Source organism: Xylocopa sonorina, chromosome 18 (genome assembly GCF_050948175.1).
Source record: "Xylocopa sonorina isolate GNS202 chromosome 18, iyXylSono1_principal, whole genome shotgun sequence".
Lineage (NCBI taxonomy): Eukaryota > Metazoa > Arthropoda > Insecta > Hymenoptera > Apidae > Xylocopa > Xylocopa sonorina.
Genome location: NC_135210.1, coordinates 5166559 through 5181015, shown reverse-complemented (window position 1 = coordinate 5181015; position 14457 = coordinate 5166559). Strand labels below are relative to the sequence as shown.

The window sequence follows — 14457 nt, the reverse complement described above, 5'->3', positions numbered from 1 at the left end:
TCTCTCTCTCCCTCCCTCCCTCTCTCTCTCTCTCTCTCCCTCTCTCTCTCCTTTCCTTCCCCAGCATTTTTAATCTAGATAAGAATTTTGAGATTTCAAACAATACGTAACAAATTCTTCTTCTGCTTCTTGGAGAAAAGTGACGTTCATTATAATGAAATAAATATCGATATTTATTGAACGAAAAAAAGAAAATTAACAAATGTGTGCACTTTTTTTTTAAACGACTTTAGTAGGTTTTAAAGTTGATATAAAGTCAATATACAATACTTATGTACCTAAGCAAAGATAATGGAGATGCCTATACACGGAAACAATTGACTTTTAAATGAAAATTTACAATTCGGATAATGCACATGTATTAAATTGTATCTAACAAAACTTATTAACGTTCATGAATGAAGGTAACCTAGAAGTTGTTACGGAATTAAATGAGTAATTTAATATTACTAATATTATTATTAAACGTATAAACTGAAAACAAAAGAACATAATACCATTGATTTGCATAATGAAAGCCTTACTACACTTCAAACCTCATCACTTCAAACATTACTGTTGCAATAAATTTTCTACTCAGTTGTTACCAGGTACCATTTATTCATTCTATATACAACATGATTAAAGGAATATTTATTAAAAAGTTATTGTGTGTATTAATATATTTTTTGATTTTCTAGATTTTCCAAAAACCTTTAACCATAAAGAAGCTGAAGATAATTGGTATCAAATCTGGGAGAAAAACAACTACTTTACTGTTAAAAATAATGGGAAGGCACCATTGAAAATGCTTTTGCCTCCTCCTAATATAACTGGAACGTTACACTTAGGACACGCACTAACTGTTACAATCCAAGATATATTAGCAAGATGGTATGTATATTAGTCAAATATGGATCTTGAATTAATTATATTTAAGTACACAGTCTTTATTTAGGTATAGAATGAAAGGACATCCCGTGATATGGATACCAGGTTTTGATCATGCTGGAATTGCGACGCAAATGATAGTAGAGAAACATCTTTTTAAAACAAGAGGTATTAGTAAATCAGATATAGGAAACGAACAATTTCTTTCATTTATTTGGGAATGGAAAGATCAAAAGCAACATGCAATTAAATCTCAATTTAAGGCTTTAGGTGCTAGTTTGGATTGGTCCAGAGAATATTTTACAATGAGCAAGGTACTTAGGAAATTATTTCTCTGTCTGAAATGTATATAGAATTTTAATTTCTGTATTTAAAATTTTAGGATCACAATAATGCAGTGATTGAAGCTTTCACGATATTAAACAATCAGAATCTATTATACAGAAAAAAAGATTTAGTTAATTGGTCACCTATTTTACATAGCACAATATCTGATGTCGAAGTAGAAAGACTGTATATTACCAAAAGAACACAACTTCAAGTACCTGGATATGAAAAACTGATTAAATTTGGTGAAATGGCACATATAGCCTATCCAGTGAAAGATTCAGGTATCGTTTACTGTTACATATTCTTCCTATTATTTACTGTAAGTAATTTCTATAAGAAAGTTTGTTTCCATCCTTGTTTTCCTAGAACATGAGATAGTAGTAGCAACTACTAGACCAGAGACTCTTTTCGGGGATGTAGCGATTGCAGTTCATCCGGATGATGAAAGGTATGCCCATTATATTGGGCAACAAGTTTGGCATCACTTACGAAAGACGTATATACCTGTTGTTTCTGATCCTTTAGTTGATAGAGAGTTTGGAACAGGTGAAAGTTTTAAATTATTGCAATTTTCTATCATTACGAGTATAGTGCATTAGAGTGAAGAATAATTTTTTAGGTGCAATAAAAGTAACACCAGCACATGACCCTCTGGATTACAAGATTGCACTGCACCATCAATTAGATATTATCGAGGTTATCGATGAAAATGGAAACATAACAGATGCAGGCAAACAATTTGAAGTATTAACATTTTCTGTGGTTGAATTTAAAATTATACTTTGTATACATTCCAATTTCAATGTAATCATTCTTTTCATTATGTTCAAATTTCAGGGTTTGCCAAGATTTATTGCTCGAGAAAAAGTTTTACATCAATTATCGAATGAAGATATTCTAAGAGGTATTAGCGATCATGCGATGTGTATACCATTATGTTCACGATCCCATGATGTTATCGAATATTTACTCAAAGAACAGTGGTTTATTAAATGTAAAGATATGGCTCAAAAAGCAATACAAGTTGTAAAGGAAGGCCATTTAAAAATAATACCTTCCATTCACGAACAAGTATGGTATGATTATCTTGATAGCATCAGGTAAGGGAGAAACAACATATAAACGATCATAGTTACTAATAGCGTTTATTTCTTGATAACAACATATCTGTCTGTTAGGGATTGGTGTATTTCAAGACAAATACAGTGGGGTCATTCCATTCCTGCATATTATGTTACAGTAGAGGGTAAGACTGAATGGATAATTGCTCGAACTGAGGAACATGCAAAAATGATGGTACACAATAAATATGGGTCAGATGTAAAATTATATAAAGATCAAGATGTACTGGACACTTGGTTTTCTTCTGCGATACTTCCTTTTGCAGTAACAGGATGGCCAGAAAAGGTATAAATCTATGATTATTATATATAACATGTATAAGACTATCATCACATTATATTTTTAGACTGAAGATTTTAAAATGTATTATCCTTTAACGTTAATGGAAACAGGAAGTGATATTCTATTTTTTTGGGTTGCAAGAATGGTAATGCTAGGATTAGAATTGACTAACCAACTACCTTTTAATGTAAGATCTTTTACTTTTTGACATATGTGTGTACCTCTTGTAACCATTTAAGATTTACAAAAATTCAGGAAGTCTTACTACATGGCCTTCTATGTGATGCTTATGGGAAGAAAATGTCTAAAACATTGGGAAATATTGTTTCTCCCGAAAATATTATTAATGGTATAACTTTAAATGTAAGTATTTATATATTTTCTTATAATTTTAAAATGTATTTTGTTTCCGCTAAAAATTATACCCTAAATAAAGGACCTCGCTGCTGAAATGAAAGAGAATTATGATGCAGGCATACTTAGTGAAACTAGTCTGAAACGAATGTTAAGTGCAAATAATAAAATGTTTCCAAATGGTATACCAGAATGTGGTGCAGATGCATTACGAATGACATTATGCAGTCACGATATTAAAAGTTGGTATACGTTAATGTATAACAATATTCTTCTGTTTTTTTCCATGATTTTATATAATCTCATTTCGTTCAAACAGATCAGCATATTAATTTCGATATTATGGAGTGTCAGGCAAACAAACATTTTTTAAATAAAATTTGGCAAGCAAGCAAGTACATGTTACGCATGACAGGCGAGAAAGTATATCAGAAACCTACGAATATGACAATTATTGATAAGTGGATTTTAAGCAGGCTATCTGTAATGATTAGTATAGTGAATCACACACTCGCAAAACGGGATTTTCATAAAGCCATCGCAGCAATGAAAGAATTTTTATATTATGAATTTTGTGATTTCTATTTGGTGAGATTATAGTCATAAAAAGTGTAATATTTTATTATTTATAATATTACAACTAAAATTCTGTCCGACTATATTTAGGAAGCAACTAAATACGGATTCAAGAATGGAAGTACAGATACATACGTAAGTCACGTATATAGTTTGAGGACATGTTTAGAAGTATTTATACGTGCATCTGCCCCTGTGCTACCTTATTTCTCTGACGATTTGTACAAAAGATTGTCAGACATCCTACCAGAATTTTTATCAGTACCATCGCTAATGGAAGCTCCGTATCCACTACCAGAACAAGTATGCGTGAAATTGCATGTTAATACTTTAATAAATTTCGAGACATCGAATGTACACGTATGATCGCATTACAGTTTAACGAGTGGACAGATATTTCTCTGGACGAAAGAATACGTGAAATCAAAAAAATTGTATTAGAGATTAGGAGTATTACAGCCGATATAAGTAAAAAGTTAAATCCGGAAGGTATCTATGCATAAAGCACGTATACGTACTATGCATACATTAATTAATCGATAACTTATTAACAGATTTTTGTTCACAGTTCATATCATAACTGACAACTCTGAAGATTTTACTTTTTATAACGACGTCATGAATTTGATTAAAGGTGGGAGCAAAATTTTCAACATTTTTGTATTCTCAGAAAATGATTATACGGGAAACAAAAGCAGTGTCTCCTACCCATATAGCTCTAATTGTACACTAGCTATTATCATAGAGGTAATTTTAAGAAACGTTTTACACAAAATTTTCGTTTATAATGATTTTGTATTGTTTATTTCATGGTTTCCAGAATTCCACTATTTTGAAACAACTTGAAAAGAAAATCTTGGACAAAAGAATTGCACGAAAAAGTCAAAATTAAATGACTCCAAACAAATATAGTCTGAATGAGTTAGCAGAAAGTTTTTGCGAGGATGACAATAGATTAACATAAAAGTACACATTAATTATAATACAATAATATCATTAATTTTCATCTACGTCCATTTGTTCATTTTCCATATTATCTTCATCTTCGTTACTATCATCCGAGTACTCACCATTTGAACTAGAATCACTGGAATCATCATACCAAGTTTGTGAAGATAAGTCATCTTTTAATATTGTTTTCCATTCGTCTAATTTACGACAGTCTATAAAAATATGAAATGCAATAAATTTTATTTAGTAAACTTTTATTACAAGTATAAATATAACATTTACTAAATTTTAATGCGTACACACCTAAGCTGTAAAAATCACTAAGTGTATATTGTCGGTCTCCATTTTCGAACATGCCGCCATATAAATATAAAATACTATGCTTCACAGCAAGTCCAGGATTTATTCTTGGACATGGAACAAATACATTTTTATGCATATTTTCTGATTTATCGCCAATAGATATTGGCGTTGGTCCTATTGTGACTGTAAATATTCCATCGCTGTCAGTAATTGTAGATTCCATAGGGATCGATGATGATTCTTGTGTCTCATCACTGCTGTCATCTTTGTTTTCGCTGTCATCAATTTCTTGCTCATCTTCATCCTTCGGTTTCCTTCTTCGGCGTCGTACAGTTTCATCCTTCTTTCCACTTAGTGTTACTGATATTAGTTAATCAACAACGTATTTACTTTCTCAGTTTGTTTCTGCCGCTAATGAAAGTTTGATTACAATTAACTAATTTACCTGTGTGCCATTGGAATTTATCTAAATCTAAAGCTACTAAATCATTATAAAATGTTCCACGAAGTTCCTCCTCGTTGTCTTCTTCATCGAAAACGCCGCCAAATAAGTAAGCCGTATTCAATTGAACTAAAACGGCTGTCGAGCTACATCGTGGTGATATCTTAATGCCTGATTGTTTTATGGATACCCACTTCCATTTTAGACCAGTTTGATCATTTTCTAGAACAAATCGTTTCATAAATATGAAAGTAAACAATTTCATATAAAAAGTAACTTACTCTCCGGAGACATTAAAAACATATCACTATGAATGCAACCTTTATCAACATCTTTCTTTATTCTTTCCTTACTATAACCACCATATATAAGCAATTTATTTTCAGGTGTCGGCAATATTATACATCCAGATCTTGGTAGTGGTGGAGTACCTGTAAATAATACCTGTTAATTGGTGGAAAAAATATCTTTATAGCCGTTAAATTTAATATATTACCGGATAATTCAATTTTGTGCCACGCATACGTATCAAGATTAAATATGTGTACGTCGTTGTAATATTTATAATCTCTTAAGTTATCATGAAATCCACCAAAAATCACTAACTGTTTTTTAATAAGTGCCATTCTGTGGCCGCTTCTTGCGCATGGTCCACCGGGAGACCTGAGAAAGGGATCAGAAAAAGCATGCAACACGAGAAAGCTTTGATCGTCAAAGATATATATAAAAAGGGATAAACGATTAACATACAAAATTTTTTCCCACTTTTTCTCTGCGAATCGATAGACCCATAAATCTCTGTAGTGATAAAATTGTGATTCTGATGGACTTGAAAATTCGCCACCAAATACCCATAACTCTCCTTTATTTGTAGTTGTTACTACCGCTTGATGGCCACAACGCGGAGGTGGAGCACCGGGTGCTTTCACGATCATCCATTCGTGTTTGTTTAAATTATACGTAAACATGTCACCGTAAACGCACGTCTAAAATTAACTATTAATTGATGAAATACAAAACTCTTGTGCCATTAACATAAATAATTTACCGTATTAATTTACCGTCCGTCCGTCATGAAATTCTCCACCAAGCATAATAAGTTCATCTTTGAACGGGTGTGCTGTTAAGGTAAAATTTACCCGTCTAGACGGTGGTGCTACTACTTTTTCGATAACACGTCGCGTTCTTGATTCTTCTCTCTCAATTCGAGCAACTATATCTTCTATGTTGTCCTACGGTTTACAGATGGTGAAAGGTTGAAAAAATAATTTCGTAAAAATTCCTTACAAATCCTCCTAACCTCGCCAAGTGCGGCCAACTCCCTTTTTTGTTTAGCGTTCAGCTTCTTTTCAGTTTTAAGTGCAGTTTTTACGCTACCGCTTATTTTCTTTTTGTTTTTATCTTTTTTACCCATCGTCGTTGTCCGATGCTTTTCAAAAATATAATGCCTTTCAAGCTATACAAGAAACACTTTTCATTGTGTTTACCACCACGTGGTAGTAGAGATGTATTTAATTCCATAGACAGGGATAGTGTGGGTATAATATTTAATTGATGGTAGTACGCAAGGTCTTTTATATATTCTACATTGTTTATTTGGAGAATATGATTGATATTTTGTTAAATCCATTAAGTATTAGGTATTAAATCTACACGTGTGTAGAACAGTTAGTTAAATTCTACGATGACGAATAAAAAATTGTAAATACGTCCGCTATGGAAATGGGGCTTAAATTTCAGGGATGAAACGAAATGTTCTGAAATAAGATACATTTCCTTGGTCGAAAGTCGATCACGAAATACTAGTTCTGTGGCAAACGTCAAAGTTGAAACAATCTTTTGTAGGTGTTTCTGCTTTTCGTAAGAAAAGTGATATTTTGAAGTCCGTTTTATTTGATTAAAGAGAAAATTTTCTTATTTCGTTTCTCATAGTGACGCTGTTAGGTTGTCACTGTAATAATTATTCAGAGCATCGTTACCGTTCTAATATACGCTCATGCAATGTTAGTTGGCTCTCTGTCCCGCAAAGTATTACGTTATTTTTTTAGTGGCCACCACTTCGATGTTGTGATTATTTTCACATCTGATTAATCGTATCGTGGTCGAGTAAGGCGAAGTGCACGGTCGAATCATGTTTTGGGCAAATAATTACGTATCATCGCCTAATATCGAGGCACTTCTTAACAAAGAGGTAAAAGAGTCTGATTAAACAAATTCATTTAGGTAGTAATCTAGGAAAAAGAAAAACTATTGGAGATATTTCAATTTTATTCAATTTCTATTTTATTAGTTCTATTTCTATTTTATTATTCAACGAAATGATATGCAGACAGTACACTCTATTTTGCACAGTTTCAATATCTTCCGTTAATAAACATTCGAAATGATACAACTTTTATGTTTTAAATTTGGTGGTACAGAAATTTAGATTTATCTGTAATTGTAGGATGTTACGTTGCACGAGTTGATGGACGAAGAAGATATTTTACAAGAATGTAAAAGCCAAAATAAAAAACTTATCGAATAGTAAGCAAGATTAGTGCGATATTCTACGAATGTTAAATAGATCTAATGCAATGTTGCCTTTTAGTTTGACAAGATCCGACGTGATGGAAGAGTTAATAATGCTGACAACTAAAGAGCCGTCGGCAGATATAGAGGAACGTTGGCGTTACAAATATCCGAATGTAGCTTGTGAACTACTGACTTGTGATGTACCGGTTCTAAATGAAAAATTAGCAGGTATACAATTTAAAAATAAATAAACACGTTGAAACTTAATATTACTGAGAAAACTAAATGTTACTACACAGATTTTGTAGTTAGATTTGGTAAACAACGAGTATTAAGAAAAGTTGATTAATTATTTTAGGCAACGAAGCACTCTTGGCAAAACTTTATTCTTTTATTGACACAGACCAGCCATTAAACCCTCTTCTAGCATCATTTTTTAGTAAAACTATCGGAGTACTTATCGGTCGCAAAACTGTTCAGGTGATTATGAATTGTTATTACAAGAATTGGATACGCACAGATTGGATGGAATATAAATAACAATGTAGAGAAAGTAGCTTATTTACATATAATGCGTAATTCTAGTACAAATATTAAATGTTATGTTATACCTTTCCTTGTTCCTTGGCGACGCTCTGAACCTGCGAATCCTATATTTCCATCTTTTCCACCAGAACTGGTATTCGTATCAGTTCACTTGTTTGCAGCTTTTAGAATTTTTAAAAAGTCGTCAAACATGCGTCGACCTGCTTTTACAACATTTAGAAACATCTGCGATTATGGATTTAATATTGAAACTTGTTAGTCAAGTTGAGGGAAATATGCGGCAAAATATACTAAGTGTAAGGACTTTTAAAATCTTTATTTTTAACATAGTTCTGATCAATTTCACACGAAATTCTGTGTACTGTATACATCTTCTTCTTTATGCCTAACTATATATACTGTTTTATATGAAATTTTACATGTTTAATTAAATTTATCAGTGGTTAGACAGTCAACAGTTAGTGCAAAGAGTGATAAAGTTATTATCTCCTAATTCTGAACCAAATAAACACGCAAATGCTGCACAATTACTTTGTGATATGATAGCTGCTGCAAGAGAATATGAATGTACATCTACAGCACGCACTGGTCCAGATCCTATTTTAAATACTCTCGAATCGTAAGTGAATTTATAGAAGAATGATAAGACAAAAATTACACAATCGAACGAGTATCGTGTCATTGATATTTATCAATTAGTTATGTTATATTTGTTAATTACAGACCAGATACAGTAAGTTTGTTACTAGAAACTATTTTGACCGGAGAGAAATTAGAAAGTAGTATTATTGGTGGAATTCAGGTACTTCTTACACTTTTACCAAAACCTAACAAGTAAGGATATGTAAATTATTTAATAATATTTTTAATTTTTCGTCACTTTCATGATACATGTTTTATAAACGGTAATATTTAAACTTTCAGCAATAGAAATGAGGGTAGCGTTGGAAATGGTATCGAGGACGAAGTCGCAGATAGTGAAGAACGTATAAAGATTTCAAACGCAACTTTACCTTATTTAGAACAACTTCATAAACTGCTATTAGATCCGCCTTATGTAAATATTATATTCAATGTTACATACTATTTTCGTACTATATTCTTTCAACGTATATGCCTCGATTTTAATATTTATTTAAAACGCGTATTTATAACGCATTATGTATAATTTTTTACATATTATATTGTATTATAGAAAACTCCTGTTAAGATAACTACTGGTGTGCTAGAATGTCCAGTTGGTATTACACGTTTGCATGTTGCAAAGTTGTTTGTGGCACTTATGGCAACTGAAAATGTGAAGGTCTATGAAACATTAGTAGAATTAGGAACATTCAACACGTTACTGGCAAGTGAATTTTACAATTGTTCAGATCTTTATTTGCAACACCAAAACTATGTTGTTCATTTCGTGTTATTCATTTTTTAGGATTTATTTTTTAAATACATGTGGAACAATTTTCTACATACTCAAGTACAATATTGCCTGGCTTTAGCTATTAATTTTGATTTTAAGGATACAAATGACATTATTTATGTTAATGTAAGTACATTTTAACTTAAAACGAATAAATGAATTGTAATGAAGAGCGAGTATCATACAGGGACTATGTTTAACTAATTTTTAATGAAACTAATTTTCAGTTATTTAACAAATGCCAATTAATAGATAGAATTTTGGAGGCATGGGATAAAAATGACAGCAAAGAGTATGTTAAATAATAATTATAGAAAGGTAACAATTATTATGCGATATTAAAATGATGGTTTTTATATTTTAGAAGTGAAGAAAATGAAAATAAGCAGGGATATATAGGCCACTTAATTAATATTGCAAATAATATTGCCAACCAACGCGAGAAAAGTGAAAGTTTAGATACATTTTTGAAGAACAATTTATCACCTGAGTGTCTTACTAAATGGGAAAATTTTGTGAATAGGAAATTAGCAAAAATAAATAAGACTCATCAAATTCCTTTGGTAATGTATTGCTAATATTTAATATTGTTTCGTATTTATGTCTAACAATACGAGTCTTTGGATCACAATTTTATCCATTTCCCTTTTCATTTTAGATGTATTATCGTATCTATTATTCTTTAAATTATAGTCTGTATGTTTTTTAGGGTGGGAAACCTCATGCGTGCATGACAAGTTCCGGTGAAAATCCAGATGAGTATACTTCTTATCCCCAAGAAGAATTTCTTCAGGTTCAGCGAGTTGAACAAGTTTGTAACGTATTTATATGTGCGTGTGCGTGTGCGTGTGCGTGTAAATGGGGTGTTCTAGATATAATGGTACAATTGGAAAGAGAATATATTTTTTCGACAGCAGCGCGATCTCTCAGATGAGAAAATGCTATCGTATATTTTTATTTTATTATTTTATGTACATTTTTATATAGACCCCTTTCGGTTGTACCGTCATATCAGAAACAATGGGTGTCACGTGTAATGTAAAACAATTGTTTTTCGTTATTATTACGATGTATCATTATTTTACACAATGTTATACGATATTAATAGTTGTACTCCAACTATCTGGGGCAACACATGACACCACAATTTACTGAAAATTTTGGATTTCCCGACGATCAATTTAATGATGGCGATGATGCCCTTCAGTAAGTAATTATAAAATGGATCGATATTCAAATTAAGAATTGTAGTAGTATTGTAATGAAGTAACGTAACGTAACGTAAAGTGATATTTGTTGCAAACAATTTTACAGTACCTCGGATAATCAGTTAACAACGTTGGCCTTTACTCTTAGCGAAGAAGATCTCGATAAAAGGGAAGATATGTTTAATAAGGTATATGTGATGTTAGCAGACACCAGTTTGTATATTTCGAATTTGTTAATTAATGATCTTATGTAGATATGTCAGCAAAAACAAAAAGCCGATTTGGAGGATTGTAACTCCGGGGTAGAGTGGGGCGATGAAGGTGAGCTTACATTTCAAACGGTGGTGGATAAACGTGATTGGCCGACGAAACAGCAACATAATGATTCTAATTCATCCGATGAAGATGATGATGATCCACGAGACGTGCATATGGAAATTGATGCCATAGAGCGTATGGTTTAATTGATTGATTAAATGACATTTTTTCATTAACCGAAAAAAACTGTATCTTACAATTTTTTATTTAATGTAAATTAGAGATAATTAAATTTAAAGTATTTTATTAAAAAGTTATTGGATTTATTGCATGATATTTATTATTTTAGCTTGGGATTCAAACGAACCCTTACCCACCGGCGCTACACTTCCTGCGGCAAACCCATGGGACGTTGTACCATCAGAACCGGTTGATTTTGCTGATTGGGCAAATTTTGATAATTTTGAAAACACTCTTAACATGGAAAATACTGTGATAGTAGATAATAAATTGTGCGATGAAAGTAAAAGGGAAACGTCAAGTGCAACAACAGTTGGAAATAAAATGCAGACTGCATTAGGAAATAAAGTAGCTGTAGAAACTATTGGAGCGGGTGACATGAAAATTGGAGATTCCGTGGACAGTACTGCTTCGCATGTAGAAACAAATATAAATCACCAAAGTACCGAGAGTAGTCTATATTCTGGTTGTACTGCCGATAAAAATGCAAATCGAAGTGAAATTATAGATAGCAGGTAAATGAAGAATACGTACATATTAACAATATATTTCATAATTGTTATATGCATATGTATATGTATATGTATAACTTTAGAGAAATCAAGTGTGAAGGGAACATAAAGAATACGGAACTCGCAACAACTACGGTACAAAATGAAAAGTCTTCAAATGATTATAAAATCACGTGTAGTTTAAAAAATGCGTCATCAGAAGCTGTATTACCGTCAACAGATGCCAAGTGAAAAAGTACTATTTGTTGAGTATGGCATTGCAATAGAACGAAAAAAAAAAAATCATATCAAGTATAAATTTGTACGAATGATCGGAATATATATTACGTCCCTATATTTTCATTAGATTACATTAATTGTGCATCATTGCGTTGGCGACGGGGTAACAACTCACAGCAGGGTATAAATATGGAATGAAAAATAAAAGACTAACCGACGCTCAACTACGAATAGTATATATTAATTGATGTATCTGTACATGATGTTTTCGGATCGCCAAAGTTTCAATTATAAAATACATCTACGTGAACTCCAACTTTCCACATATTCTTAATGGACACTATTATTAAAAATTTAATTAAATTATTATTTGTATGCAACTAATATAAAAATTTCATTCAATAACTGATTAGTCCCACAATCTGTGTGTCGCAAATCTGATAAACTGTATGACATGATAGACAAAGTACAATTAGTACAAAGTCAACAAGCGTCAAGATTCATCAGACTTTCACTTCGTCGCTCTATTCACTTCGTCGGTCTCGCAGAAGTATATACATACGTATATGTATATATCTATACATATATTGTAATGTATTAAGTGATATTGATACGAGGCTTCTCGACGCGAGAAGGAAAAAAAAAAGAAAAAAAAAAAAAAAGGAAAAGGAAGGAAAAACCGTAAATAATATTTCATAAAGGAATGGTGCTTTTGCTTCTTCGTTCGATAAGGCAAAGGTACTTACGTGCAGTGCCTATTGTTTCATTAAACGTTTGCTCGTGCAACGATGCGATGTAATCAAGAAAGAAAATTATGTATTTTTATTACGTTGATGATAATAGTCATCCAGTGTATACATACATGTAATGTAATGAAGTATTTCAATAATGAATTTACTTTTATTTGCATTCCAATAAGAGAATTCTGTGAAACTCGGTAACTGTAGTAGTTTCTCAAAGTGATCTTCCGTAAGAAAAGAAAACTAGCATTAAATCGCAAGATTCTAAATTTGAAATGTATACTTTGGTCAATGTGTACATAATTTTTTGAATATTTTTTCAAATATAATTCTTTCTTAATGTTCAAAAAGTTTTAGTACAATGTGTTTATAGTATCGTACATGAAATATTGTACATAATTAATAAATATAAGCAGTGTTCATGATTAAGAGAAAGATATTGTTCTAAGATTATTCTAATATCTTTATCTAATGTAGATTATTGTGCAATTATTATTCGCGTAAAATATAAACCTGATGTGTTTTTTCATCTCTCTAGAGTGATATATTGGAATGATTATTTAATTATTAAATTACGAAATAAAATACAAGCAACTGATAAATGTTACGGGTAATGTCGGTCGGGCAATATTGTATATTTCAGTAATTTTCTTGTATTTTCTTGTATATCTCACTAGTTTCATTATAATTTCTTGAATATTTCCCGCTTTGCAGGTAAGAGAGAGAGAGAGAGAGAGAAAGATACATGAAAAGCTATAAGAAAGAGCGAGACAGATGTTAAGGACCCTCTTCTAGAACCCCTGGCGCCATCTCTGCGAAAAGTGCTCAAACTGGTCGCTCAGCATTATCGACAGCGAAGTGAACTACTCAAGAACCGAACTACTAGTGCCATCTCCTTGAGAATTGCTGAAACTAGTTGGGTATTAGTTTCAACACTTTTCACAGAGATGGCGCCAGGGGTTCTGGAGCAGGGTCGGCATCGACCGTCTCACTCTTTCTTATAGCATCTTTCCCTCTCTTACCTTTAAAGCGAAAAATATACAATAAATTAAAATGAAACTACTGAAATATATGAGAAAATACAATAAAATCACTGAAATATACAATGTATTGGAATAAAACTGCTGAAATATAGAAGAAATTACAATGAAACTAATGAAATAAGCAGTGAATTGCAATAAAACTATTGTCAGGATACAACAAATCGCAATAAGACTAAAATATTGTAGTTTATTGTATATTTTATACTAGTTTTATCGTAATTTCTTGTATATTTCTCGCTTTAGAGGTAAGAGAGAGAGAGAGAGAGAGAGAGAGAGAGAGAGAGAGAGAGAGAGAGAGAGAGAAAGATATATAAGGAAGCTATAAGAAAGAGTGAGATAGATGTTAAGGACACTCCTCTAGAACCCCTGGCGCCATCTCTGTGAAAAGTGATCAAACTGGTCGCCGACTAGTTTCAGCGCCTCTCGGAGAGATGGCGCCACTAGCTATAAAATAAAGTTTCAAATCAAGAATCATAATATTTATTCGCAAACAATAAATATACATATATTATATATAAATGAAAATAATA

The 14457-nt window shown here is 31.9% G+C and overlaps 3 protein-coding genes across 3 annotated transcripts; 2 read left to right on the top strand and 1 right to left on the bottom strand.

The window, feature by feature from the left end:
* The first annotated feature begins 511 nt into the window (after positions 1-511).
* On the top strand, positions 512-4483 carry Valrs-m (Valyl-tRNA synthetase, mitochondrial). Its single transcript, XM_076908270.1, has 16 exons — positions 512-590; positions 681-873; positions 938-1184; positions 1253-1481; positions 1567-1746; positions 1820-1944; positions 2038-2300; positions 2379-2607; positions 2669-2791; positions 2860-2967; positions 3041-3200; positions 3278-3546; positions 3625-3837; positions 3912-4023; positions 4103-4281; positions 4355-4483. Exons 1-16 carry the CDS (start codon positions 512-514, stop codon positions 4424-4426), a joined length of 2781 nt encoding a protein of 926 aa, XP_076764385.1. The 3' UTR covers positions 4427-4483.
* Positions 4422-6689, bottom strand: LOC143431460 (kelch domain-containing protein 4). Its single transcript, XM_076908220.1, has 8 exons — positions 6531-6689; positions 6292-6462; positions 5981-6216; positions 5727-5893; positions 5512-5661; positions 5234-5452; positions 4789-5148; positions 4422-4697 (listed from the first exon to the last, which is right to left on the bottom strand). Exons 1-8 carry the CDS (start codon positions 6642-6644, stop codon positions 4531-4533), a joined length of 1584 nt encoding a protein of 527 aa, XP_076764335.1. The 5' UTR covers positions 6645-6689; the 3' UTR covers positions 4422-4530.
* A 303-nt stretch (positions 6690-6992) lies between these two features.
* Fmt (phosphatase 6 regulatory subunit 1-like protein fmt) lies at positions 6993-13053 on the top strand. Its single transcript, XM_076908223.1, has 18 exons — positions 6993-7421; positions 7677-7756; positions 7821-7972; positions 8103-8224; positions 8419-8586; positions 8731-8909; positions 9014-9124; positions 9215-9347; positions 9486-9638; positions 9720-9833; positions 9935-9999; positions 10072-10270; positions 10417-10518; positions 10816-10913; positions 11022-11103; positions 11170-11368; positions 11523-11928; positions 12009-13053. Exons 1-18 carry the CDS (start codon positions 7362-7364, stop codon positions 12154-12156), a joined length of 2571 nt encoding a protein of 856 aa, XP_076764338.1. The 5' UTR covers positions 6993-7361; the 3' UTR covers positions 12157-13053.
* Positions 13054-14457: the final 1404 nt, after the last annotated feature.

Excerpts from the sequence above, each read along its gene's own strand:
- Valrs-m (XM_076908270.1), top strand. The coding sequence starts at position 512 with ATGAAAGCCTTACTACACTTCAAACCTCATCACTTCAAACATTACTGT. Across the intron at positions 3,547-3,624 it reads AATTTTGTGATTTCTATTTG|GAAGCAACTAAATACGGATT; the intron begins GTGAGATTATAG and ends GACTATATTTAG. Across the intron at positions 4,024-4,102 it reads TAAAAAGTTAAATCCGGAAG|TTCATATCATAACTGACAAC; the intron begins GTATCTATGCAT and ends TTTTGTTCACAG.
- LOC143431460 (XM_076908220.1), bottom strand. The coding sequence starts at position 6,644 with ATGGGTAAAAAAGATAAAAACAAAAAGAAAATAAGCGGTAGCGTAAAA. Across the intron at positions 6,463-6,530 it reads AGTTGGCCGCACTTGGCGAG|GACAACATAGAAGATATAGT; the intron begins GTTAGGAGGATT and ends TGTAAACCGTAG. Across the intron at positions 4,698-4,788 it reads TAGTGATTTTTACAGCTTAG|ACTGTCGTAAATTAGACGAA; the intron begins GTGTGTACGCAT and ends ATATTTTTATAG.
- Fmt (XM_076908223.1), top strand. The coding sequence starts at position 7,362 with ATGTTTTGGGCAAATAATTACGTATCATCGCCTAATATCGAGGCACTT. Across the intron at positions 8,225-8,418 it reads TCGGTCGCAAAACTGTTCAG|AACTGGTATTCGTATCAGTT; the intron begins GTGATTATGAAT and ends CTTTTCCACCAG. Across the intron at positions 10,914-11,021 it reads GATGGCGATGATGCCCTTCA|TACCTCGGATAATCAGTTAA; the intron begins GTAAGTAATTAT and ends ACAATTTTACAG.